Source organism: Myxine glutinosa, chromosome 3 (assembly GCF_964187855.1).
Source record: "Myxine glutinosa chromosome 3, kmMyxGlut1.1, whole genome shotgun sequence".
Taxonomy (NCBI): Eukaryota; Metazoa; Chordata; class Myxini; order Myxiniformes; family Myxinidae; genus Myxine; species Myxine glutinosa.
The window spans coordinates 139,384,589-139,410,108 of record NC_136263.1 but is presented as its reverse complement, the minus strand read 5'-3'; the positions used below and the strand labels follow the sequence as shown (position 1 = coordinate 139,410,108).

Below are 25,520 nucleotides of genomic sequence, written 5' to 3'. Positions count from 1 at the left end.
AGACGTCTTCGTCAAGCTCTCCGTTATCCAGTTTCAAATCCTGAAACAAAAAATATTTATTTAAGTCTTGGTAGTAAGGAAAAACAGTAATGATTCATGATATCATATGACGTAATTGAGACAGCAACGTCATTATGACGTCACAATGACGTCATAGAAATTTTCTGATGTGTTCATTAGGTAAAGCAACCATGTTTCTATCTATTTGTAATACATTTATAGGGTCTAAATTGAACAAGAAATTTTTTTTCTGTACATTGAAAATTTTGGGGGTGCCATTTTGAAAATATGCTAATTAACCACTTTCCCGGAGTCAAATTTTGGTAAACTTTTTTTCAGGGGTCTAGTACAACCTAATGATACACCTAAAACAAAAAAACCTTTATTATAATTTTTTTTGGGGTTAGGCCCTTATTTTTCATATATTGACCCGTCTATAATGTATGCAATTTATTCAGATAACTTCACCTTTCTTTGTGTTCCATCATAAAGTTGCTTTCTGTTAGTTGAATAATTGTGTGGTCTTTGCCAGGGACTTGGGACGAAATTCGAGGTGTCTGAACTGTAAGATGATAAAAGCTTTGGACAATGAGACACTTTTGGAAGCAAGTGCAATGCTTGCCAACCTGTTTCCTCCCATGACTCAAAATCAGGTTTGTTGTCTGTTTTAACTTCCATAATCTAGGCTGACTGCAAATCTAACCTCAACTCCCTTGTTCTTCACTTCTTCCGTCTGTGGACCTGCCTTCCAGAAGCCGTTCTCTCCCAGTCTTCCCTCCCGGGCTTTTAAATGGCAGTGCACCACCACCTCGCGTCATCCAAAATCCATCAAATCCTGTCTTTATTACCTCCCTTAACCCTTCTTAACCCAACACCCTTACTTACTGGTTTCATTGGTGTGTCTCGCTCTCGCTCTCGCTCTCTCTCTCTCTCTCTCTCTCTCTCTCTCTCTCTCCGCCCCCCCCCCCCACCCGCCCCTCTTCCCCCCTCTCGCTCTCGCTCTCTCTCTCTCTCTCTCTCTCTCTCTCTCTCTCTCTCTCTCTCTCGCACCCTCTCTCCCCTTTCGTGTTTGTTTATCCCCTGCCAGTTGTGCCCAATTGTTGTTCTGCTACCCCCACTTTCAATTTAACCTTAGTCTTTCATGATCCATGCTCTTGTTGCAAAAAAAAAGACTTTCCTCCTTTTATTTTTACATACCCTGATTGCATATTAGGTACTAACCATATTGTTTCTGATCCCTTCCAGTTCCGCTGTTTGGCAGAAAGAATACAGTTGAACTTGAACCTTTCAAATATAACAGAAAATGATTTCCTTCGCATCCACCCAAACATCCTGCTATTTATACCGTAAGGGCATTACGTTTACTCGAAGATTTTCAAACAAAAATGACAACTTCCATACTTGTGCACACATGGGATAGTCATGCAACAGTGTTACACAAGAGAATTACATGCTCGATTTGGGACAGCTTGTTTGGTGACAGAAGATGGTCTCCTGTCTTCTTCGCATACAGTACAAGCGAATAGCTTGTCTTCCACACACATGATCCAAAGTACCAACTAATTACTGGCATGCAAAGATGTAGATCGACAAATGAAATTTATATCTTAAGAAAAGACCCAGAAACCACAACTGCATTGTAATTTCTTATCTCTCCATTGCTTTTCCTCTTCGATTTTCATGAATGCTGAGTACCCATCAATAACAGGTTGAATGTGTGTGACCTACATGGCGAGATGAATGGAATTGTTGTGTTCCTTTGCACATGTTTGTACTGTATATTGTTACCTCCTGGCTGTCCGTTTGTCCGTTTGTTTGTGAACAATATATCTCAAAAGGTTGTGGACAGATTCAGACGAAATTTGGCAGAGATGTAGTGTATGTTACATTGACCAAATGATTAGATTTTGGTGAAGATCCAGATTCGGATCCGGCTACTAGAATTTTTAAAGCGATTCTTCACCATTGAGAGATGGGGCCAAAAACGATACACAGCAGGATATCTCAAAAAGTTGTGGACGGATTTCGACGAAACTTGGTGGACAGGTTGGGTGTCTGACAAGGACAAATAGTTTCGATTTTGGTGAAGATATGAATATGGATTCGGATATGAGAATTATTTAATTTTTTAAGTTATTGTTCACGCAGGATATCTCAAAAAGTTATTCACGGATTTGAACGAAACTTGTTGGACATGTTGTGTGTGTGACAAAGAAGAATTGATTCAATTTTGGTGAAGATCCGGATCCGGATCCAGCTAGTATAATTTTTTCAGTGATTCTTCACCATTGAGTGATATGGCCAACCAGGCGGAGGGAGGTATGCTCTCTACTGAGTGCTGTTATAGTTATCCATGTGTTTAGGGTGATTACAAATTCTATGTGCATTGAAGGTTGGGGGCATGTGGGGTCCCTGAGTGAAAAGCTTCACCATTTTGTGTATGTAATATCGGAGTACAGTAGATAATTTAGATAATTTATGTATGCTAACCCCCGCTCTTGCAGGGAAAATGGCCTCAAAATTCCTGTTGTTGTTGTTGTAGTAGATAATTTATTAAATTCGATTTGATAACAAAAGAAATCGATGTAATATGAAACAAAAATCACTTTGTCGTGTGGTATAATGTCGTGGTGATGGTGAAGTGTATCTATCGTCTATACCTAGCGTCAGCGCTGCCGAAGCAGTTTATACGGCTTGGACGACAATCTTGGACGGGTCGCTACTTACAATCTTACAATCTTGCACGGTCAATCTTGGACGGGTACTTACAATCTTGGACGGGTCGCTACTCCGATACAGGAAGTCGGTGCAGGAATTTGGAATTTGGCCATGGTTCTGGCGATAGCTCGACTAATCTTTGCGAAGGACACCATGGGATATTTAACATTCACCAACTAATGCTGGGAGATGGGTCACCCAGTTTAACGTCCATCCATGGGACGGCACATACATCGATGAATCACCCTGTCTGTAAAATACTGGGATTACAGTATATCGTGTATCGCTGGGTCGAGATTCAAAACTAGGCCAGACACCTCATAGCTGAGTGGTGCATACCTCGAGGCCATCATGCCAGCCCTTAAAGTGTATGTGAATAAATAAATAAACAATCCAAAATTTGCATTGGTTGTGGAGATGATAAAATGTATGCATAAATAAAAAATTCTTCTAGCTGGTATTTTGGTGGTGGAGGTGGTAAAGTGCACGGAAATAAATAAATAATTAAAAGTGGTATGTGTTCATAGCTGTGATGGTAAAATGTATATAATTAAATGTTGTGTGTTGTAGATGGTAAAGTGCATATAAATAAATAAATCAAATAAATAAATCTCCTCCAGTTCCAGGTCTGCTCATGCGTAGATTTGATCTCATCTCTCATGCGTAGACAGCTGTTCCTTCTACTTCATCAGAGCTACGTTTTCTGTACCTGATCAGTTGTGCCTTTGTTGTATTTTTGTTCCCCGTCGCACCGCGGAGCGAACGGGGGACGATGGTTTTCCCGTCCGTGCGTGCGTGCGTGCGTGCGTGCGTGCGTACGTACGTAAGCGAAGGACCGAATTCTAATTTGATGTGTGGGTGCAATCCACGTCAAAATCCAAGATGGCCGCCGCCATGTATGTCTGAACCTTGTGAGTGGAATATCTTGAAAAATAAACGAATTACTAACCTCTAAAATGGTGTGTGGGTGTATCTAGGCATAAGGAAGAACGCTATTGAAAATTGGGTCGCCACGTCAAAATCCAAGATGGCCGCCTTGCGTCTTCCACTTTGTCGCATCACTTCACCGACGGGGGACCTAGGCGTAATAGTCGGGTCAATGTAAGGTTTGACCCCAAAAAAATTTATAATAAAGGTTTTTTTGTTTTAGGTGTATCATTAGGTTGTACTAGACCCCTGAAAAAAAGTTTACCAAAATTTGACTCCGGGAAAGTGGTTAATTAGCATATTTTCAAAATGGCACCCCCCCCAAATTTTCAATGTACAGGAAACTTTTTTATAATTCAAATTAGACCCTATAAATGTATTACAAATAGATAGAAACATGGTTGGTTTACATAATGAACACATCAGAAAACTTCTATGACGTCATTATGACGTCAATGATGACGACAATGAATAATACATGCATTTTTATCAACTTTTTTCAACAAATACACACTTTGTGAAAAAAAAATTTTGAAAATTTGATCTGCCTATACAATACAGTATTTTCTGAAAGGTCTGTGAATAATACATGGTTATTGGTAGTGACGTCATGACACCATGCAACCTAGGAACAAATCCCTGCATCACCGTATGACCATATGAAGGGAAATATCATGTCAGCTGGTTGTCCTTACAGAAATAGGCAATGAAATCAAACTCGTCCATAACACACTGAATGTCAGAAACCACTAAGAGCCTTTAAGTTATGACTGTCACATACCATTAGTCATCATCGTCACTGTCTTCTGTGTCATCTTGATCCATTGGACGAACGTTGTTTGGGTTTTCACAGGATTCAAGTTGGCATTCTCCACAAGCAGAGGTGCAAGGTAAACCGTACCTCCTACATGTACAGCGCTGTGTTGTGCAAGCGGTCGTGCAATTGCAATGCACAATCTTTAACAAATTGTCCGGCGCAGGGTTTTTTGCGGTCATAACTGGTGCGAATTGATTGTCCTCAATTTTCCAACCCCAGTCAGTGGCATCCAAATTGCTCTCAAGTCCTAGCCATGTCATTATTTGATAGTACGCACGCAGGGAATGGAATTTTGTCGCAGATGCAGTTGGTGGGAGTCTAGCAGGCGCAACAAAGGATGATGCTGAAACCACTTTCTTTTTAAACACCGAATGTCGCAAAGAAGCAAGATAATCCGTTTGCTTTCCGGAAAACAGTAAAACCATCGACTGGTTACCATGCTGTTCTATTGTGTCCGCTGTCTGGCCAGGTTTGGTAAAAGCAAGTGCACAGGATTTTAACTGTTCATCCCCTTTGGCAACTTTCTCAAAGAATGTTTTCTTTCCCATCCCGAAAACCCGCGATGTGTGCCAATAGCACCGAGCACGTTCATCAACGTATGGAAACTTCCTAACATCAACGTAATGTTCTTCAGGTGGCTCCACTCTGGTGAATTGTAGATTATTTCCGAGGCCTTAAAGAACAAGGGTTGGTCGAATGTCACGATTGGCGCAATCTTGTGTTTCGCTGCTAGGTCACAAATTAAACTAAGTGTGGAGAGTATGCAAGTTGGCTCACTTGGATACATGTCGATCATTGGTAGGAATGTGACAGATGATTTTCCAGGGTGGTCAGATACGCTATGAACTATGTTCATCATTCCCTGCCAGTTGGGTGTGTCCATGTGGAAACAGAATGAGAGCTCCCATAGAATGTCTACAACTGGGACAGGACAGTGAAGTTCTGGAAGTTTTTCAAACATAATGTACGACGTGCAAATGTGGAGAAGCGATAATCAATGATATCAACCCGTGACATTTCTTTCACATTCAATTTGGAAACGTTTTTCCTATTGACAACATGGGTTGTCACCTGTCCTGGTGTTGTTGCTGCCACCATTCCCATTCCATGGAAGGTTCCTTTTCCATCCAGAGTTATGATATTGTGGTCAACATTATCAGCAGCGAATAATACTGTACCAGATGATCCTTTCCCAAGTAACTCTGGTGCAACCACATCAGCAGCATTTTGCAAGAATCTCTGCACCTCCCCATAAGAAGAGCTAAACCCCATCACAGACAAGGTGTCAATGAGAAATCGTGACTTATAGACATGGTGTAGCTGAGTAGCAAGTCCTATTTGAAGTGGCACTACAAGTGCCCGCGGGCGAACACCTTGTATTATTGACTGCCCGATAGCAGCAACTTTTTCATCTTTATCTGTCCCCACAAACAGTTTATTCAACATGGTACGCAGTGAAATCGGCAAGTAATCTAATGTAGTGTCTAGTTTGAGGCTCTGCGAAGAAGGATATCGATCAGTGACTGATGGGATTTCAGTCTTGATATCGCACTTCAGGAGCTTGGCAGCTGTAGCAATGATTGCACGTTTCTGACTTTCGGAATCACCATCTTTTGAAGTCTCGAAATAGGTACGAAGTATTTTTGCAGTTTTCCCCCTCATCGTCACTATATCCTGAAGCCCTTCTACTTCCGCTATGCATATAGAATCATTGTAGCGTTCTATCAGTTTTTGCTTCAAATATTGACTTCCATATGGCACAGAGTCTTCTTCAAGTAAGTATTCACCCATTTTGCTCACAAGTTCAGATATCGTAATTTGTTCTTCATCATTGCTTTCCAAATATTCACAAACTGTCACAAATGCTTGTCGCTGGTCCTCGTTTGTGGGCCGCCCGATGTGTTTTGGTTTTTGCACTGCCTCTGATCGAAACTGGTCTGGCATTTCCTGCCCCAATCGAAAGTAGGTATTGCAGCGTTTATGGTAAACACAGTCAGAAGCTTGCAAATTTGTACCAAGATATTCAATTCGACCCTGAACAATATGCGCCCAATCATCGTGTCTTTCTTTGCAATGTTTAACTATCGTCTGAGGGAAACAGTCAGTGAGAATCTTACCGGCACTTTCATCATGTCCATGAGTACCCTTAGAAATTTCATGGCCACAGAAGAGGCAGTCCTTTTTAGGGTCATATGGCCCTAAGCTAATACGGCGGCTCTTCTTCTTTACAGGTGATGATGATTCAGAAGAACGTTTTAAAGCCTGTTTGATTGCTTTTTCATTTGTCCACGAGGATCGACATTTCTTGTGTACTCGTTGGTTTGGTCTTGCGACAACATCATCACAACCCCTTTCTTGGCTTGATTTGTTGATTTTTTCAACACCCTTCCTTGAAAGTTTGGAAACATCAGTGTCCTTGGCGTCTTCCAAACTCGCTTTGCAAATTGGGCAGACGTCTTCGTCAAGCTCTCCGTTATCCAGTTTCAAATCCTGAAACAAAAAATATTTATTTAAGTCTTGGTAGTAAGGAAAAACAGTAATGATTCATGATATCATATGACGTAATTGAGACAGCAACGTCATTATGACGTCACAATGACGTCATAGAAATTTTCTGATGTGTTCATTAGGTAAAGCAACCATGTTTCTATCTATTTGTAATACATTTATAGGGTCTAAATTGAACAAGAATTTTTTTTTCTGTACATTGAAAATTTTGGGGGTGCCATTTTGAAAATATGCTAATTAACCACTTTCCCGGAGTCAAATTTTGGTAAACTTTTTTTCAGGGGTCTAGTACAACCTAATGATACACCTAAAACAAAAAAACCTTTATTATAATTTTTTTTGGGGTTAGGCCCTTATTTTTCATATATTGACCCGTCTATAACGCTTGTTATCACTGTGTTGCTGTTTGTCTTTTCATCCAATTTCCCATATTAAATCGTACCTTGTGGTGTATTGTCAAATTCGTGTTTGGTCAGGCCTACGTCTCAGATAGCTAGCATGCATTTTCTGTCGCAAAATTGCCCCCTTCGGTGCCCGTCGATGACGTCATGCAGCGCCTGGAGAAGGAATAGGAAAGGAGCGGTGTACAATTATATTTCCCCTGGTTAGTTGATCATATATATGAAGTTTCACATGAATTATTATGCGGTTCTGAATAATAAGATATTTAACGTTTTTATTTTCAATCCAATACGGTTGCCAGACCACATGACCGATTACGTCATAAATTCAATTACTCACTCACATTAGGTCATAGATCAGATGTATGAAGTTTCAGAATTTTCGGATACGGATTTTAATTCAACTAATTATGGCTGGATTACCACTTTATCAATGACGTCATAGTTATCATTCTGTTAACCCCAAAATTTACCTCATGTGCATTGATGACATGTGCCAAGTTTCAGTATTTGTCGTTGAGAGGTTTCGAAGATGTCCAAATATTTTCCTTTAATCCAATATGGCTGCCATACTATGTGACCTAACCATCATAGTTATCAATCAAATATTCTCAACGGAAGTTCCTCTTATGTTTAAAGTTTTGCATCGATCGGACAAGCGGTTGCAGAGAAAAAAGAAAGTCAACTGAAAATATATTGGCGTCAACCCACACAGACACAAAAATTTATACACACTTTTCCACCACTGTTGCCTCCTCAAATAATAATAATAATAATAATGCATTTATTTTATATAGCGCTTTTCAGGAAGCCCAAAGACGCTTTGACAGAGTGCAAAACATAATGCATAGCAAAACATAAAAACAATTGCAAAAAAAGAAGAATCAATAGGGAAATATTCAAAGCACAAAGGAGGGAGAAGGAGAGGAGATAGTCAGGGGTTAGATGCTGTGGGTTAAATGTTGAATGCAGTGTTGAACAGGTGGGTCTTGAGTGATGTTTTGAATGTGGTGAGTGAGGAGGAGTCTCTGATGGTGTGAGGTAGCGAGTTCCAGAGGGTGGGAGCAGCGATGGAGAAGGCCCTGTCCCCCCAGGATCTAAATTTGGTCCGGATGGGGGAGGGGGGGGGGGGGTCAGGAGGTTGGTACCAGCAGAGCGGAGGTTGCGGGTGGGAGTGTGTCTGGAGAGGAGGTCAGCCAGGTAGGATGGGGCCAGGTTATGGAGGGCTTTGTAGGTCAAGAGGAGGATTTTGTACTGGATTCTCTGGGAGATGGGGAGCCAGTGAAGCTTGTAAAGGACGGGGGTGATGTGGTCACGGGTCCGGGAATGGGTGAGTAGACGGGCAGCGGAGTTCTGAATGTATTGGAGTTTATTGGTGATTGTTGAGGGTGAACCATAAAGGAGGCTATTGCAGTAGTCCAGACGGGAAGTGATGAAGGCGTGGATGAGGGTTTCTGCAGCCACGGAGGAGAGGGATGGACGGAGACGGGCGATGTTTTTCAGGTGAAAGAAGGCTGTCTTTGTGATCTGTTTAGTGTATTTGTCGAAGGAGAGGGTTTGGTCAAAGATGATGCCAAGATTCCGGATGTGAGGGGAGGTGGATACTGGGAAACCGTCGATGTTGAGGGCAAAGTTATGGGTGGACTTGGTGAGCGTTTTTGGGCCAATGATGATTATTTCAGATTTATCACAGTTAAGTTTGAGGAAGTTGATTTGAAGCCAGGATTTGATTTCAGTGATGCAGTTTGTCAGGATAGAGTGGGTGGCGGTGGAGATGGACTTGGTGGAGATGAAAAGCTGGATGTCATCGGCGAAGCAGTGGAATTGGAGACCATGACGGCGGATTAAGTGACCGAGGGGGGACAGGTAAAGGATGAAGAGGAGGGGGCCAAGAACTGAACCTTGGGGGACACCTTGGGGGAGGGGAGCAGTGGGGGATTTGCAGTTATTGATGGAGATGAACTGACGTCTGTCAGAGAGGTATGATTTAATCCAAGAGAGGGCAGTGCCGGTAATGTTAAAGGTGGTTTCAAGTCGGGTGAGGAGGATGGTGTGATCGATGGTGTCAAAGGCGGCGCTGAGGTCGAGGAGGATGAGAATGTTGAGGTTGCCAGCGTCAGAGGAGAGGAGAAGGTCGTTGGTGATTTTGAGGAGAGCAGTTTCAGTACTGTGGTTGGAGCGGAATCCGGATTGGAATGTTTCATACAGGTTATTGGCAGAGAGGTGATGTTTGAGTTGAGTGGCTACAGCGCGTTCCAAAACCTTTGACAGAAAGGGTAGGTTGGAGATGGGTCTGAAGTTCTTTAGGGTGTCAGGGTTTAGTCCAGGTTTTTTCAGAATGGGGGTAACAGCAGCAATTTTGAGGGATGGTGGGACGATGCCTGTAGACAGGGAGGAGTTTATTGTTGCAATGATAAGTGGAGAGAGAGCAGGAAGGGAGGCCTTGACAAAGCTGGAGGGGATGGGGTCAAGAGTGCAGGTGGCAGTTTTCATTCCGATGAGGAGTTCAGAGAGGTCAGTAGGGGAGACTGGGGAGAATTGAGACAGGGGAAGGCAGGATAAGGGGGGGCAGGTGGTTTGAGGGGGAGCGGGTGCGGCGGTGGTCAAGCTGTTGTAGATGTTTTCAATTTTGCGTTGGAAGAATGAAAGGAAGGAGATGCAGTTGTCTATTGTGAATGACTGGGTGGTGGTGTTCAGGGGGCTGAGGAGTTTGTTTATTGTAGAGAAGAGTGCTTTTGGGTTTCCGGAGCCAGAGTGGATAATTTGAGAGTAGTAGGCGGAGCGGGCGCGGGAGAGGGCATCTTTATAGTGTTGTATGTGGTCCTTGTAGGCCTGGGAGTGAACTGTGAGACCTGTTTTATTGCGGAGTCTTTCAAGTTGGCGAGCACGAGTTTTCATCAGGCGGAGTTCAGGGGTAAACCAGGGAGCAGAATGGGTGAAAGAAACTGTTTTGGTTTTTATAGGCGCAAGTTGGTCAAGGCAGGAGGAGAGAGTGTGGTTGTAGTAGTCAGTGAGGTCAGAAGGGGTGTGGAGGTCAACGAAGGGAGAAGTGGACATTTTTTCAGAGAGGGTCGATGAGAATGAGGTAGGTGAAAGAGCGTTTAGCTTACGGAAGTTGATAGTGCGATAATGCCTTGGTGCTGGGGTGGGGATGTTGATGGTCAGAGTGATGGCTAGGTGGTCAGAGAGAGTGAGGTCGGAGCCAGAGAGATGGTGCAAAATTAGTCCAGTAGAGCAGACAAGGTCCAAAATGTGACCACGGTTATGGGTAGGAAAGTTGACATGTTGAGTGAGGTTAAAGCAGGTGAGTAAATCAGTGAAGTCAGTGGTTAGCGTGGAGTCAGTGGAGTCCATGTGGATATTGAAATCACCAAGGAGGAGGATTGAGGGGGAGAGGGAACATAGCTGGGTCAGAAAGTAAGAGAAGTCAGACAGGAATGATGGGTGTGGTTTGGGAGGGCGGTAGACAACAGCCATGACTGACTGTGTGTGACCAGAGAGTTTAAAAGCCAGGTGTTCAAATGATGGAGCAGATGAGATGGAGATGAGGTTGGTCTTGATGTCTTGTCGGTGAATAACGGCAATTCCACCACCTCGGCCCTCCGAGCATGGTTTATTGATGTAAGAATATCCATTGGGTGTGGTGAGGTTGAGCGTGTAGTAGTCCAGTGGTTGTTGCCAGGTCTCAGTGAGACAGAGAAAGTCCAGTTTATTTTCCAGGATGTAGTCGTTCAGGATGAGGCATTTGTTGTTGAGGGACCGGGTATTGAACAGGGTGAGCTTGATGTTGTTTTGTACGGCGGGTATGAATCCAGGTGATTTGGCCAGGGTTCGCAGACAGGAGGTGCGATTTTGTGCGTTGTTGTGACCAGGTGTGTTGGGACGATGAGTGGGAGTGCGCTGAGCCGACCAAAGGATGGGGATGGAGTGACCTGATTGTAAATAAACAAACTTACGACCGGAGCCACGGTGAATGTACCTGGGTCGACGCAGGAGTCCATTCGATTTGATTGCAGAGATGCATGATGGGGTGGAGCGGGTTTTAAGCAGGAGAAGCCTTGCCGCGGAGTACCGCAGAGCCATGCCAGCAGGAGCGAAGGGACGAGCACGAGGCCAAGGGTGAGGAGGCGAAACAATCGTCACAACCCACGGGAGTTGGCCCGAGGAAACAGCGAAGGAGCCGAGCAGGTGAAGCCAGGAGCAGAGCCGGGACCATGCAGAGGGCAGACAGGAGCGAAGAGACGAGCACGAGGCCAAGGTTGAGGAGGCAAAGCGGCAAATGCAGCGGCAAACGACCGCCGCCGCTAATCAAGATCACGGCGGCAAACCGGCACCACCGCCGCTGCAAACAATGGGCACAACCCACGAGAGTGAGCCCGAGGAAACAGCGAAGGGGCCGAGCAGGTGAAGCCAGGAGCAGCAGAGCAGAGCCGGGACCGTGCAGAGGAAGACTCAATGGCCAAAAATCCGCCACGACCACCAGGAAAGCAAGATACGGACAATGGTCCAGTCAGAGAAGCGGCGAGCCAGTGACGCCAGCGTCCTCTCACGACCGGACCGGAAACGGAACTCGAGTTTATTTATATACACTAGTTTATTTATATACACTTTACTATCACTGCTACCGACATACCACATTGCATTATTAGTCCCCTACTGGTGTACACCGGAGGGGACTATAGGTTTGCACTCAGTCCCTCCATCTGTCAGTCTGTCCGTCTGTCAGTCCGTCACGCAAAAAACCGTTTTCCAGACTTTTTTCTAAACGCTTAATGGTAATGATTTCAAACTTGGTACATGGTTTCCTCATGATAGGTTCCAGATCAAGTTCGAACTTCACGACGTTTCGATCATTTTTGACAAAGTTATGGCACTTTGTTTATTCTAGAGTTCTCCTCAAGCCGCACCGCGCGCCCTGAGCCTCGTCTCGCGAACGTCAAAAGCGCGACACAGCGCGCGCTTTCGGGAGGGGCGGAGCCAAGCCGAGCAACATATATATATACACATCGATCATTGAGCGTGAACCGGAAAATATAATAAATTACTGATATTTAGCGACTCGAAAGGTTCTTCATCAACAACGTATTTTCTCGTGCTTCTGCTGACCTGTCTGCAAGGTGTATATATCGAAGTCCCGATTGCGAATCATAGGTGAGCCCATCCTGAGGTAATTAGCGATTGGGAACGATTCAGAACCTGTGGGTAAATAACCCTTGGTAATTTCCCCAACAGTTTTCCGGACGACAGACTGCCGGAAGGGGACATGTAGTATTGCAGCGCAATACTCAGAATGCTTGTTTGTCTTGTTAATTCAGTTATTTTCATTGGTCTTCACCAAATTTTCCAAATTTTCATTGGTCTTCACCGCCTTGTAGCATATCTGCCTGCCGGACTCAGGTGGGTCTTTTGGGTCGTCGGGGACTTTTAGGTCATCTGGGTCTTTTGGGTCATTAAGGACTTTCAGGTCATCTGGGTCCTTGGAGACTTTGGGGTCTTTTGGGTCCTCAGTGACTTTTGAATCATCAATAAGTTTTTGGGTCTTTTGTGTCATTAAGGACTTTTGGGTCATCTGGGTCTTTTGGGTCCTTGGGGACTTTTGGATATTTTGGGTCCTCGGGGACTTTTGGGTCATCAAGGACTTTCTGGATGCTTGGAGACTCTTGGGTCTTTTGGGTCATTAAGGACTTTTGGGTCATCTGGGTCTTTTGGGTCCTTGGGGACTTTTGGGTTTTTTGAGTCCTCGGGGACTTTGGGGTCATCAAGGAATTTTTGGGTCATTGGGGACTTTTGTGTATTTTGAGTCATTAAGGACTTTTGGTCCTTGGGGACTTTTGGGTCATCAAGGACTTTTTGGATGCTTGGGGACTCTTGGGTCTTTTGAGTCATTCAGGGCTTTTAGGTCATCTGGATATTTTGGGTCCTCAGGGACTTTTGGGTCATGAATAACTTTTTGGGTCCTTGGGGACTTTTGAATCTCAAGTGTTAAAGGGTCTTCCAAAGTTTGAGGGGTCTCAGCAGTCGAAAGGGTTAAAAGGTACATTTGAATAGTACGTAATTAATTAATATATGTACGTAATAAATAAACACAAAAAGTATGACACACACACACACACACACACACACACACACACACACACACACACACACACACACACACACACACACACACACACACACACACACACTCATCAATTTATAGTAGATAGGATATACAGTCATGTGAAAAAGTAAGTACACCCTTGGCTCTAATGGGTGGTATTGCCCCCTTTGGCAGAAACCACCTCAAGTAGGCGTTTCTTATAACTGTCTACCAGTCTCTGACATCGACTGGGAGAATTTTTTGCCCCCTCCTCCATGCAGAATTCTTTCAGCTGTGCGATGATTGAGAGGTTTCTTTCATGCACAGCTCATTTAAAATCCCCCCACAACATCTCGATGGGATTTAGATCCGGGCTTTGACTTGGCCATTCTAGAACCCTCCATTTCTTTCTTTTCAGCCATTCCTTGGTGGATTTACTGGTATGTTTAGGATCATTGTCATGTTGCAAGGTCCACCTTCGGTTGAGCTTCAACTTTCCGACAGATGGCCTCACATTATCCTCAAGCACCCTCTGGTACAATGAAGAATTCATAGTGGATTATATGATGGTGTGCTGCCCAGGCCCTGATGCAGCAAAGCTGCCCCAAACCATAATATTTCCACCACCATGCTTTTCAGTTGGTATCAGGTTCTTGTGGTCAAATGCTGTCTTTGGTTTTCGCCAAACATGTCTTCTGGTACTGTGGCCAAATAGCTCTACCTTTGACTCATCTGTCCAGAGCACATTGTTCCAGAAGTGCTGGTCTTTGCCTTGTTCATTGGCAAACTTTAGCCTTGCCCTGATGTTCTTTCTGGACAGCAAAGGTTTCCTCCTGACACACCTCCCATGTAGATCAAATTTGTGCAACCTCTTTCTAATGGTAGACTCGTGCACTTTGACATCAACAGTGGCAAGAGCTACCTGTAGGTCCCGTGATGACATTCTGGGGTTCTTAGAGACTTGTTTCAGCATCTTTCGGTCTGCTCTCGGGCTGAACTTGCTGGGGCGGCCTGGCCTGAACAAGTTGGCAGTTGTTTGGAATCTTCTCCACTTGTAGATGATCTTCCGGACAGTCGAATGATTGATTTAAAATTGTTTGGAGATCTTTTTAAATCCCTTCCCAGACTCGTAGGCATCTATAACCTTCTTTCTAAAGGCCTCAGAGAGCTCTTTTGATCTAGGCATGGTGACGCCGCACACTTCAACAACAAAGAGCAAACCAAACTAAATGTCTGAGGTTTAATTAAGACAGGTTCCTCCAAGATCCTCTCCAACGATGTTCTAATCATTTGCACCTGCGCTGGTGCACCTGATTCTAATTTTAGATATTTGAAGTAGTGATAAATGTAGGGGTGTGCTTACTTTTTCCACATGCGAAATTTGCATTTATGTTTATTTAAATTATACAATGGACTACAAAATGTAAATGTTTCATGATATTTGTTATATTATATCACCTTTATCTATCAATATTGTTGAAATGAAGATCAAATAGCTGTATGTTGAAATATGTTGAAAAAGTCAAAACTTTACATGGGGTGTACTTACTTTTTCACGTGACTGTACATATACCGTATATGACATATACAGAATCGCAGGTTCATGGAGGATCTTATACTGATAACACATGCAGGACGAAGACATACAGCGATTTTCACGTGAATTACAAGGACGTTAGTAGACGATGGAATTATAAACATCGCATTTGAGATTTAAACGTGGCAACCCAGGATCATCTATATACATATACTGTATATATAAAACACTGTGTGTGTGTGTGTGTGTGTGTGTGTGTGTGTGTGTGTGTGTGTGTGTGTGTGTGTGTGTGTGTGTGTGTGTGTGTGTGTGTGTGTGTGTGTGTGTGTGTGTGTGTGTGTGTGATGTTACCGATAGACTCCTAAACGGAGAGGCTTACGTGCTTGATATTTGGCATAGACATGGCCATTGAGCCTGGGACGAACATGGCCGAACTCAAAATATTTGACGATCCATATTTTTTATTCATATTTACCTCAGCGCATTTCAGCGCACGGAATCAGACAGGTGGGCGCTGATTCGCTCAGAGCGATCACGTGATGACGCTATGACGCTATGACGCTATGAAGGCTATGACTATATGACGCTATGAAAAAAAAATCGCTATGAACGATATGACGCTATGAACGATATGACACGATGATGCTATGACGCTATGAAAAAAAAAATCGCTATGAAACGCTATGAAACGCTATGAACGCGATGACGCTATGAAACGCTATGAAGCTATGAACGCTATGAACGATATGACGCTATGACGCTATGAAAAAAAAAATCGCTATGACGCTATGAAACGCTATGAACGCTATGACGCTATGAACGTTATGACGCTATGACGCTATGGAAAAAAAAATCGCTCGCTTTACCAAGAGCCTCGCTCTCCCCCCGTTCCCCTCCCCTCCCCTTCCCCCTCCCCCTCCCCTCCCTCTTCCCCTCCCCCCTCCCCCTCACCTCCCCCGCCCGGCAATGCCGGGTACTTCTGCTAGTGTGCTATATTAATGGTCAGATATGAATGTGAAACAAATCCTAACCATAACAGCAATTGCGAATGATTTGCATCATAAGATTTATTTTCACCATGAAATCCTGAATAAGATATCACTTGTAAGTCAACAAGTATACTAATATAATACAGTAAACAAAAACTGGGGTTGCTTTTACTATGTGAAACATAATTATGTATTTTATGAGACAATTTGTGTGAAATGGTATACATTTCTGGGTCTGTCTGAAATATGATTATGCATCATAGATGGGCATGCTGCATCAGATATTATAGAGTTATAATTTGATTATAATTGTATTGTATTATTGTATATGCATTTGCTAATGGATTATACATCTGCTTGCTAAATGTAATGTATGTTTGCTCGTTGCCAGGGAGGCAGAGTGGAAGAAAATTCCAAACTCAACATGTCCCCAAATGACTTACCTGATCGGAAAGGCTGAGCTATCTCTTCTGCCTGTGGGTTCATTGCAACGGAAGAATGTCATCACATTTGCCAAGTCATGCTGGGTATTTCCTGGAATATTTTTTAATACACCTGCAGAGTATACATAGAAATGCTCAGAAAAAAGTCAAATATTCCTTGGGTTATTGAGTGCAATGTCAAAAATCAAAAAAGAAAAAAAAAAACAAGGTTGCAATGGGATTTACAAACAAACAAAACAAGAATTATGTCGTGCATAGCACGATACTTGCGGAATCCCTAAAATAAGTTGTTGGCCTATGTTGACCTCAAAAATACTTGGTGGTTGAATTCAGTGTTCTGATATGCAAATCCTCTTAAAATTTCAAGTTGATCTCATGAAAATTGTGGATTTTAGAAATTAGGCTGATGGTGACCTTTTGGCCTATGAATGAATGAATGAATGAATGATCGTTTTAAGGCCATTTTCCCCGCTAGAGCAGGGGTTAGCCTTGCGGGCCCCATGACAATCATGGTTCCCTTTTTGAGGCAATGTTTTTTATGGCCGGATGCCCTTCCTGACGCCAACCCTTGGTCACGGTCTTACGATGCGCAGGGATACGGTGTACCTATTCTAAATCGGGGTACACACCATGATCATTCATCCCAGCAAGCTGGTACTCAATTTGCCGACCTCGGAAGGATGACGGGCTGAGTCAACCCCCCTGGCGTTAATTCAGCGATCGACCGGGATTCGAACCCATGATCCTAGGATTCCAAGCCGGCACCCTAACCGCTAAGCCAACACCAGGCTGTTGCACGTTGACCTATGTTGGTCTCAAAAATAGTTGGGGGTTGAATTCAGTGACCAGATATGCAAATCCTCTTAAAATGTCAAGTTAACCCTTTGAGTACGGATGACCTCCAGTGCCGCAACCCGCGAAAAAGTTTTGTGTACGGATCACGTTACTACACGTCATCGACTATACCTATAAATAGATCGTCAGTACGTGGTTGCATTCCCGTACCAAAATGCCAAATTAATCCCGTACCGGGGATATTTTTTTTATCAAAAAAACAAAATCCTGTACTCAAAGGGTTAATCAGATTAAAATTGAGGATTTTAGAAATCTGGCTTATGTTGACCTCAAAAGTACTCGGTGGTTGAATTCAGTGGCCAGATGTGCAAATTATCTTGAAATTTCAAGTAAATCGGATGAAAATTGAGGATTTTAAAAGTTTGACCTATATTGACCTTTTGGCCTATGTTGACCTAAACTATAATTGTTGGTTGAATTCAGTGATCAGATATGCAAATCCTCTTCAAATTTCAATTCAATCGGATGAAAATTGAGGATTTTAGAAATTTGACAATATTGGTGACCTATTCCACATATTACATGCCTATGTTGACCTATTGATCTTTTGACCCCAAAAACAATAGGCCTCTTGCTTATGACCAACTCCACCATTTGGTGAAGTTTGGTTGAAAATTGTGACCTGTAGGTGACTGACATACAGACAAACAGACGGACAGAATAATGCACAAGACCAACCACAATATACGTATTTGAAAAGATCTTCGATTTTCGCAAGTAACAATGAATATAAATATTAAGCAAGGCCAGGTAGGTTATTGTGAGGGCAAAAAAACGAGTGTTGCAAAGGATGAACATGAGCAGTAAAGTTGGAACTTGAGAAGCTGATAAAGACTGCATTGCTTGATGATCAATTACAACCCCATAAAGCTTGAGCAAGACGAAGAAGGCCAGAAGTTGCAAGGCAAGATGAAAGATTTGCTTTTGGAGATGCCAACTTCTAGGCGTGGAAAGGCGAGAAAGCATCCTGTCGAGTGTGATACGCTTTTGGAATCTGTCAAGGAAAATTTCAGGCCACATTCTGGAAAGCGAGCCGTCGATGCCACTAACATTGAGCAAACTTTGTGAGCAGTACTTGGTTCTGGGTAAAACGTCTGATTTCTTATTGGACATTTGTTTTGTTTGTTTTATTTTATCTACAGAGGTTAGCCTCATTGACGAGCAAGGTAGAGCTGGCAGTGAAACAAACATCTTTTGGGTCCTCGGATCATTTGCGTCTTTTGGTCCTCGTGGTCTTTTGGGTCATTTTGGGTCCTTGGGGGGGTCTTTTGGGTCCTTGGGGTCTTTTAGGATATTGTGGATCTTCTAGATCTTTTGGGTCCTTGGGTCATTTGCGTCATTTGGGTCCTTGTGGTCTTTTGGATCTTTTGGGTCCTGTGGGTATTTTGGGTCCTCGAGATAATTTGGGTCCTTGGGGTCTTTAGGATATTTTAGGTCTTCAGGGTCCTTGGGGTACGTCTAATGGGTCCTTGTTGTATTTTGGGTCCTCGGAGTCTTTTGGGTTTCACCGTCGTGAACACACAGTCGTGTTAAAGGATTGGCCTTTAAAGCCCTACTCAAATCCCAACTAAAAACCTATCCTTATGAAGGGGGACAGACATCAGACATCTTTACAAATGTACATACATATATACAAACATGCAAAATACTTGTAATAGTACAAGTGGTTTCACCACTCATACCTGCTTGAGTGGTTATTGGAACCATGTGTCACTGAAAAAAGGAAATGAGGTCATTTGGCCGAACATTGCCGCTCTGTACTCTCGTGTTAATTGTTGCTCCAGCTTTAAGCACAATTTTTTGAGGCTTTCGTTTTGTTTTTATTTTTACCTACCCGTGATCATCCAAATATATCGTGTTGCTTTTTAGGAAGAGTGGGGAATGATAGGAAATAGAAAATGGCATTGGGGACGGAGTGTAGCAACAATGTGGAGAAATGTCACATGATACGAGTTGATTGGAGAGAAAAAGCAATTTGGTGGTCGGGGAGATGATAAGTGTGGTCAAAAATTCCACCATCTTAGGATCCATGATAAATTGATTCCACATCTGAAATTGTCTTGTAAATCAACAGAATATGACGGTGGAGGATACAGAGAACCTTGGCAGACTGGTGTGCGAATTGGCTGGGCCAGAAGTGAAGAACCTTTCCTCTGAAGTCTTCCAAGTTGCATTGGAACAATTTCAGTTCTGCTTGCAGCTCAGTGACGCACAACAGGAAGCTGTTGCCAGCAAAGCACTGACGGTGTTTGGGTATGGTCCTGACAATTTTGCCTTTCGTCATTGTATTTTTATACCATGAAGTACATTACCTGGTGATTTATAAAATGTTTGACTTGCTTTCACTGTCCAGGAGGAAAGATGAATGACATTATGTGGAGGCACCACCATCTTGCAATTTTGTCACAAGGACAAGGTTCAGGCCGGTGATGTTTTCTGCAACAGAGTTGCTTTCATCAGAGGATTACTCGATGATGGCACTGTGTTGATAAACATTTCTCTGGTAGAGTTGGGGGAAGCGATGCGTTTTGCAAAAGTGAAGAGGATAACAAGAATGCAGCTCACACTACCTATCAGCAATCACTGCCTCCACCTATAGTTCCATCATGAAGGCAACTCCATCACTGAAACATGAAGAATGAGCCTTAATTGTCTTTGTGTAACCATAAAATTATGTATTTAGCAAGACTCCACTTAATGTCCAATCTCAACTGCAATGAATTATTTTACGCTCCATAGTTGATCAATTGAAAATTTGGTTGACACGTGCTGTCGGTAATTTTTCTGATGTACCCTGATTTCTGTTCAAATGAAAAACTTTACCTTTGTTGGCAGGTCTCCTTCCGGCTGGAATCTAGAAATTCTACAAAAACTGGGCGTTGTTCTCGCGATGCTCGATGAAAAATCCCTGAGCATGATACCCAATGAGGCACGTACAATATACATGACCTTGTTCTTTTGTATTTTCTGCATTAGTATCCAGCTAATATGTCGATTTTAAAACAGAAAGACCCTTCATATAAAGATTGTTCGTAAAATTATGTTGAGAGCATGATTGGTAACAAATAGTCTTTCGGTGGCCGGTCACCTGTTTTTCTGTAAGTAGAAAAATAAAAAGTGTGATTGGTCATATTGTTCAGTTAAAAGAAGGATGCACGCATCTGGAGCCTCCAGTGATAGTATTTTGTATCGGGCAACCCACTTCTTGTGAGAGCACAGGAAATCTGAAGTCAATCTTGGAGGGAACGTTGGATACCATTAGCTGACAATTTGGAAATCAGAGCAAGTTGCCAGAAATAATCAATTGCATGGAAGAGGTCCGGCCAGTGAGAAAGCCCAGACATCGTGATTGATTGAGATTGAGGACATCCATCCATTGCTGGCATAGAAGCAGCATGTCCAAGGTGGAATGACCTGTATGGAAGCCAAATTGGAGGTCGGAAATCAGGGAGTATTTATTCAATACAAAATAATTTGGGTTTATGAAGATCAAGGTGACAGAGGGCACAAAGGCAGTGTAGTGTGACAGTGGGGCAACAGGCAGACGCAACAAGGAGGAGAATAAATGAGAAATTAAAGGAGAAGGAAAGGAAGAAGAAAGGGAACAAAAGGAGTCACCTGTAATGAAAGGGTTGAGTGGAGTTGACCTGATTGAAAAATATCACATGTAGGGATAGAGGGTGACATTACATGGTGGTATATACCACCAATCCTGAATGCCTGGAGTAGTGGAGTAATGAGTGGCATGGAACAGGCTCAGGAAGAGAGTTCCAGGAATTGGGGGAAAAAGAGGAACAAAAGAGTAGGTTGGCAGTGGGGGTTTAACCAGGTACTGATTATAGGAGTTTCACATGCATCATACCACAACTTGAAAGCATCTGACTTGGTAGCCTGATGGTATCTCTCTATTGCTGAGTCTGCATGTCTTTCATCTAACCCATAGGAGGAAACTATGTTCATGCTGCAAGGTTGTATACATAGGCTCCGCCGAGTGCTTAAGGAAGTGGCAAGGAATCCACCACAATACAGGCCGTTCCTCAAGACTAAAGCACTTGAGAAGAAGATGAGTACTACAATTAAGGAGCTCCGAAAGAACTCGCGCACGCGTCGAAGTACCGACCCCGGTAGGTTACATCAATGGCCTTTCATGCCAGCAAGCAATGATTTCTTCAATATATAATTATTTTCTTCTTGAATTGGCATCGAGTGTTGCTGAAGTATACATTAACAATTATCTGTTACGAATACTTCACATATACCAAAACCCCAACACTTTACACTCTCTTGCGGACACTTCAGACCAAATCTTGTAATAAATATGTTAGGTGTCTAATGTCTATAATAATCCATGTTTTAAGGTTCATCTGATTGATTTTATCAATAACTTTGGAATGCCTATCTTACTTTAAATATCACAAAAATTAAATATTTATTTACGTACATTTTATGTTATATTGTTACATGGAAGGAGGTAAGATTGTGTTGTGTAAAGCCTCCTGCAAGCAGGTGAGGCCAGGTGGAGGATTGTGCCCTCGAAAGGCACGATTGTGCTATAAATGCACTTTACAGGATGATAATGGACGCTTTCAACGCATCACGAGCGGGCATGGCAGTTCCATTGCAGCGATCGCAAAGGACCATGGGATGGGCAGCCTTATATATGTACTGCCAGGGGTGGTCCTGGATTGGGGGCAGGATGGATACTGGAGTAAATTAATAGCCTCCCCAAACCAGCGGAGTAGCCAATGGGGATCAGCCTTGGACAGTTGCGAGAGGGAATAAAACCTGTAGCGCATGCGTGGTCTCTCTCTCTGCTTGGTCGTCATCGGGAAAAGGATTGCTGTGGAAAGATGCAGAGCACACAATACTTTGCCTTCGGACAGCATGACTCCTGCTATGTTCCCCTCCCCGAGCCACAATTCGCTCTTTTTATAAGAAACATTTTTTCAGCTATTGGCTGGCCCCACACGTTACACCGCCAGATTCAGCTTTCATTTGGGTGAATCTTGGGGAATGGTAAATAGTAATTAAAAGAACACAGTAAACTTCAACAGTTTTGGTCATTCACCGTGATATTTGACCATATGGCCCAGACGGTACATGTTAACCGATCCGTCTGACGCGACAATATTTACAGACAAATGTGGTATATAACCTCTCCATGATGACCTTCCAACAGCTTTATACTTCCTGACATCTTCCTTATAACGTAACCTAAGTGAAGGGAATTCAAAACTATCGAGTAATGGGAAATTTCATTCACTGTCATCTGACAACAAAAATTTTAACAAAGAAAAATTTGGTGATAAATTCATTATAACAAGAATGATCGTCCTCATTGATGATGCACCTCCACTGTATTTTCCTTTTCTTCCTCTCATGTCTGCCATTTACATGCATGAACATTATGTTGAATATATTTGTTCCGCACTATGTTTGGCTTTAAATTACTTTCCCATTTTGTTAAGGCAGATATGTGAATTAATTGTTTACTTTGTGATAAAAGCCACAAAGTTTGCCGGATGTTAGACAAATATATATTCAATATCTTTAGGAAGGGAGCCAAAATGAAACTAGAACGGCACTCGGTAGAGTGCATACCTCCGCCAGGCTGAACAGTTTGTTTTGTATCCCACTGATTGGCTAACCCCCGCTCTTGCAGGGAAAATGGCCTTAAAATGCATGTTGTTGTTGTTGTTGTTGTTGTTGTATCCCTCTGATAAGCCAGATCTGGATTCGGACATGAACCAAAATCGAATCGGCTTGTTCTTGTCACCAAGCCAATTTTTCCACCAAGTTTAGTCATAACTCGTCCATAACTTTTTTTAATATCATGTTATATATTGCTTTTGGCCCAATCTCTCAATGGTGAAGAATCACTTAAAAATTAAATAATTCTCGTATCCGAATCCATATTCAGATCTTCACCAAAATCGAATCGATTTGGTCTTGCCACGCACCCAACATGTCCACCAGGTTTCGTCAAAATCCGTCCACGTTTTGAGATATAATGCTATATATAGTTATGGGCCCTATCACTCAATGGTGAAGAATCACTTAAAAAATTATACTAGCCGGTGAATGCATTTAACATTTTGGAATGCATATAGATATTGGGAAATTTATATTGGTTTATATTTGTTATTGAGCGAAAGCTAGGAAAGGGGAAAGGCTCATTTGTCTATTGAGCAAAGGCTAAGAAAGACCTTGACTCTTGGTATGGACGACTGGCCAATGAAGTTGAGGAAGGTATCCATCAAGACGACCTTCGACTTGCCTTCCTGTCAATCTGATAATTGATTAGACTCCCTTCGGACTCAGTCCCTGGGAAGGTATTTGCTCATGTTCTTTTGAACCTTATTCGGCCCCTCCTTCTACAATGTAGATGCCCCCAGCAATCTGGTTTCGCCCCAAACAGGTCTGCAATGGATGCTACACTAGCCCTCTGTATTCTTGCAGAACTTCATCAGGAATTTCAGCACCCATTAAATGTGGCGTATATCGACATCAAGGCCGCATTTGACTCTGTTGACCGGACATCCCTATGATAGGTGCTGAGAGGCAATGGAGTTCTGTCATCACTTCTCAACTTGATCCAGAACCTCCATGAATATAAAACAGCCTGTGTTAGAGTGGACACCAACTTGTCTCCACCTTTCCCCGCATCTTCTGGAGTTTGGAAGGGCTGCGTCCTTGCTCCCTCCCTCTTCTGCTGTGCCATGGACTGGATAATGTCAAGGTGTACAGATTAGCTTGGAATCAATGTTGGTAGGGAAGTCATCACGAATCCTACTCTATGCAGATGATGCTGCCCTATTTGTGAGAGACCCTGTCCACTGGCCAGCCGTGTTCAACCGCTTTGAATCTGTTGCAAAAAGCCCAGACAAACCAAGGTGAGGCCTCATGACAAACCAAGCCCTCATGGCAAAAAAAACCAAGGTACTGAATGCTGCCATTGGTCCCTCACCCTTACCAGTACCTATATTCAGTGCAGTTGTAGAGTCAGTGGACCACTTCACCTACCTGGGCTCCAACATTCATTCATCTGGATACTATAACCCTGATGTTCGTAGACGAATTGGCATGGCTGGCTCTGTCATGGAGCAATTAGACACTGTCTAGAAACAGCACCATCTTAGTTTACCATCAAAGCTCCATATTTACAGGACATGCATCCTTCCTGTCCTCCTCTATGGTTGTGAGACCTGGACCCTTTTGAGAAAGGACCAAGATAGCCTACAAGCTTTCCATATGCGATGTCAACATCACATCCATGGGGTTAGATGGTATGATCGAGTCTCAAACAGGATCATCTGTGAGATCACTAGAATCAGCCCGATCACACTCGATATTGCAAGGAGCCGCTATTCCTTGTTTGGACACATCTACTGCTTAAGTGAACATGTACCGGCTCATATCTCCCTGGAATTTGCTATAAATCTTTATCATGGTCACCAACCCGATCCAATCTGGTGCCATCCTCGAGGACGCCAAAGACTCTCTTGGTTACACCCGTGTGCCAATAAGACTAGCCTTAGCCCCCATTAATGTTAGCAGAAGGTGGAAGACCGATAGTTATGGGGGTCACTACGTCCCTTAGTTGGGCATGCGGATTAGTAGTAGCAGTAGTAAATTTATCAATATGTTCTCCATCAAAATTCCAAAAACTGTGCATGAGAATATAACTCATGGAGCTCCAATGTTATGATATAATTTTCATGATTAAGATTCTTACTGTTTCTTTACTAACCAAATGTTTTCAGTGTGTCCCACTGCGTCACAGCTGTTGGAGTTGGAGGAAAACAACTTCCTCTGGTCATTTGAGTCCCTCAGTTGCATTAATGGGAGCTTTGAGGAACTTGTTGGAATGTTAGGTCAAGTAGAAGAATTCAGCATGCAGCAGCTACACACCCTGAAACTCATTGCTTTTGAGGTTTGTTTGATGACTCTGCAAGGCTTATCTGAGAACACAACATACAAAGCGCGAGTTGAAGAGTTTCTGGAACCATCTCAATTTAATATATACACGTCAAACGCACTACATACATAAATAAATAGGGGCTATGAGAGCATAGACCTCCAACAGTAATTGTGTGTGTGTGTGTGTGTGTGTGTGTGTGTGTGTGTGTGTGTGTGTGTGTGTGTGTGTGTGTGTGTGTGTGTGTGTGTGTGTGCGCGTGCGTGCGTGCACGTGTGTCCAGGCCATAACCTTTTTGACCACTGGAGCTTTTGTCTTCAAATTTTCA

At 43.0% G+C, this 25,520-nt stretch overlaps 1 protein-coding gene across 2 annotated transcripts in view; it reads left to right on the top strand.

Moving 5' to 3' along the window:
- LOC137423169 (otoancorin-like) overlaps positions 1–25,520 on the top strand; it is an 86,622-nt gene that overhangs the window by 41,856 nt on the left and 19,246 nt on the right. For both annotated transcript variants that reach the window (XM_068110032.2, XM_078774605.1), the window contains exons 13-19: positions 533–653; positions 1,246–1,346; positions 16,368–16,503; positions 19,349–19,527; positions 20,110–20,203; positions 21,218–21,398; positions 25,038–25,207. In XM_068110032.2, the coding sequence (XP_067966133.2) occupies positions 533–653; positions 1,246–1,346; positions 16,368–16,503; positions 19,349–19,527; positions 20,110–20,203; positions 21,218–21,398; positions 25,038–25,207 (982 nt within the window). The remainder of the gene's footprint in view (positions 1–532; positions 654–1,245; positions 1,347–16,367; positions 16,504–19,348; positions 19,528–20,109; positions 20,204–21,217; positions 21,399–25,037; positions 25,208–25,520) is intronic.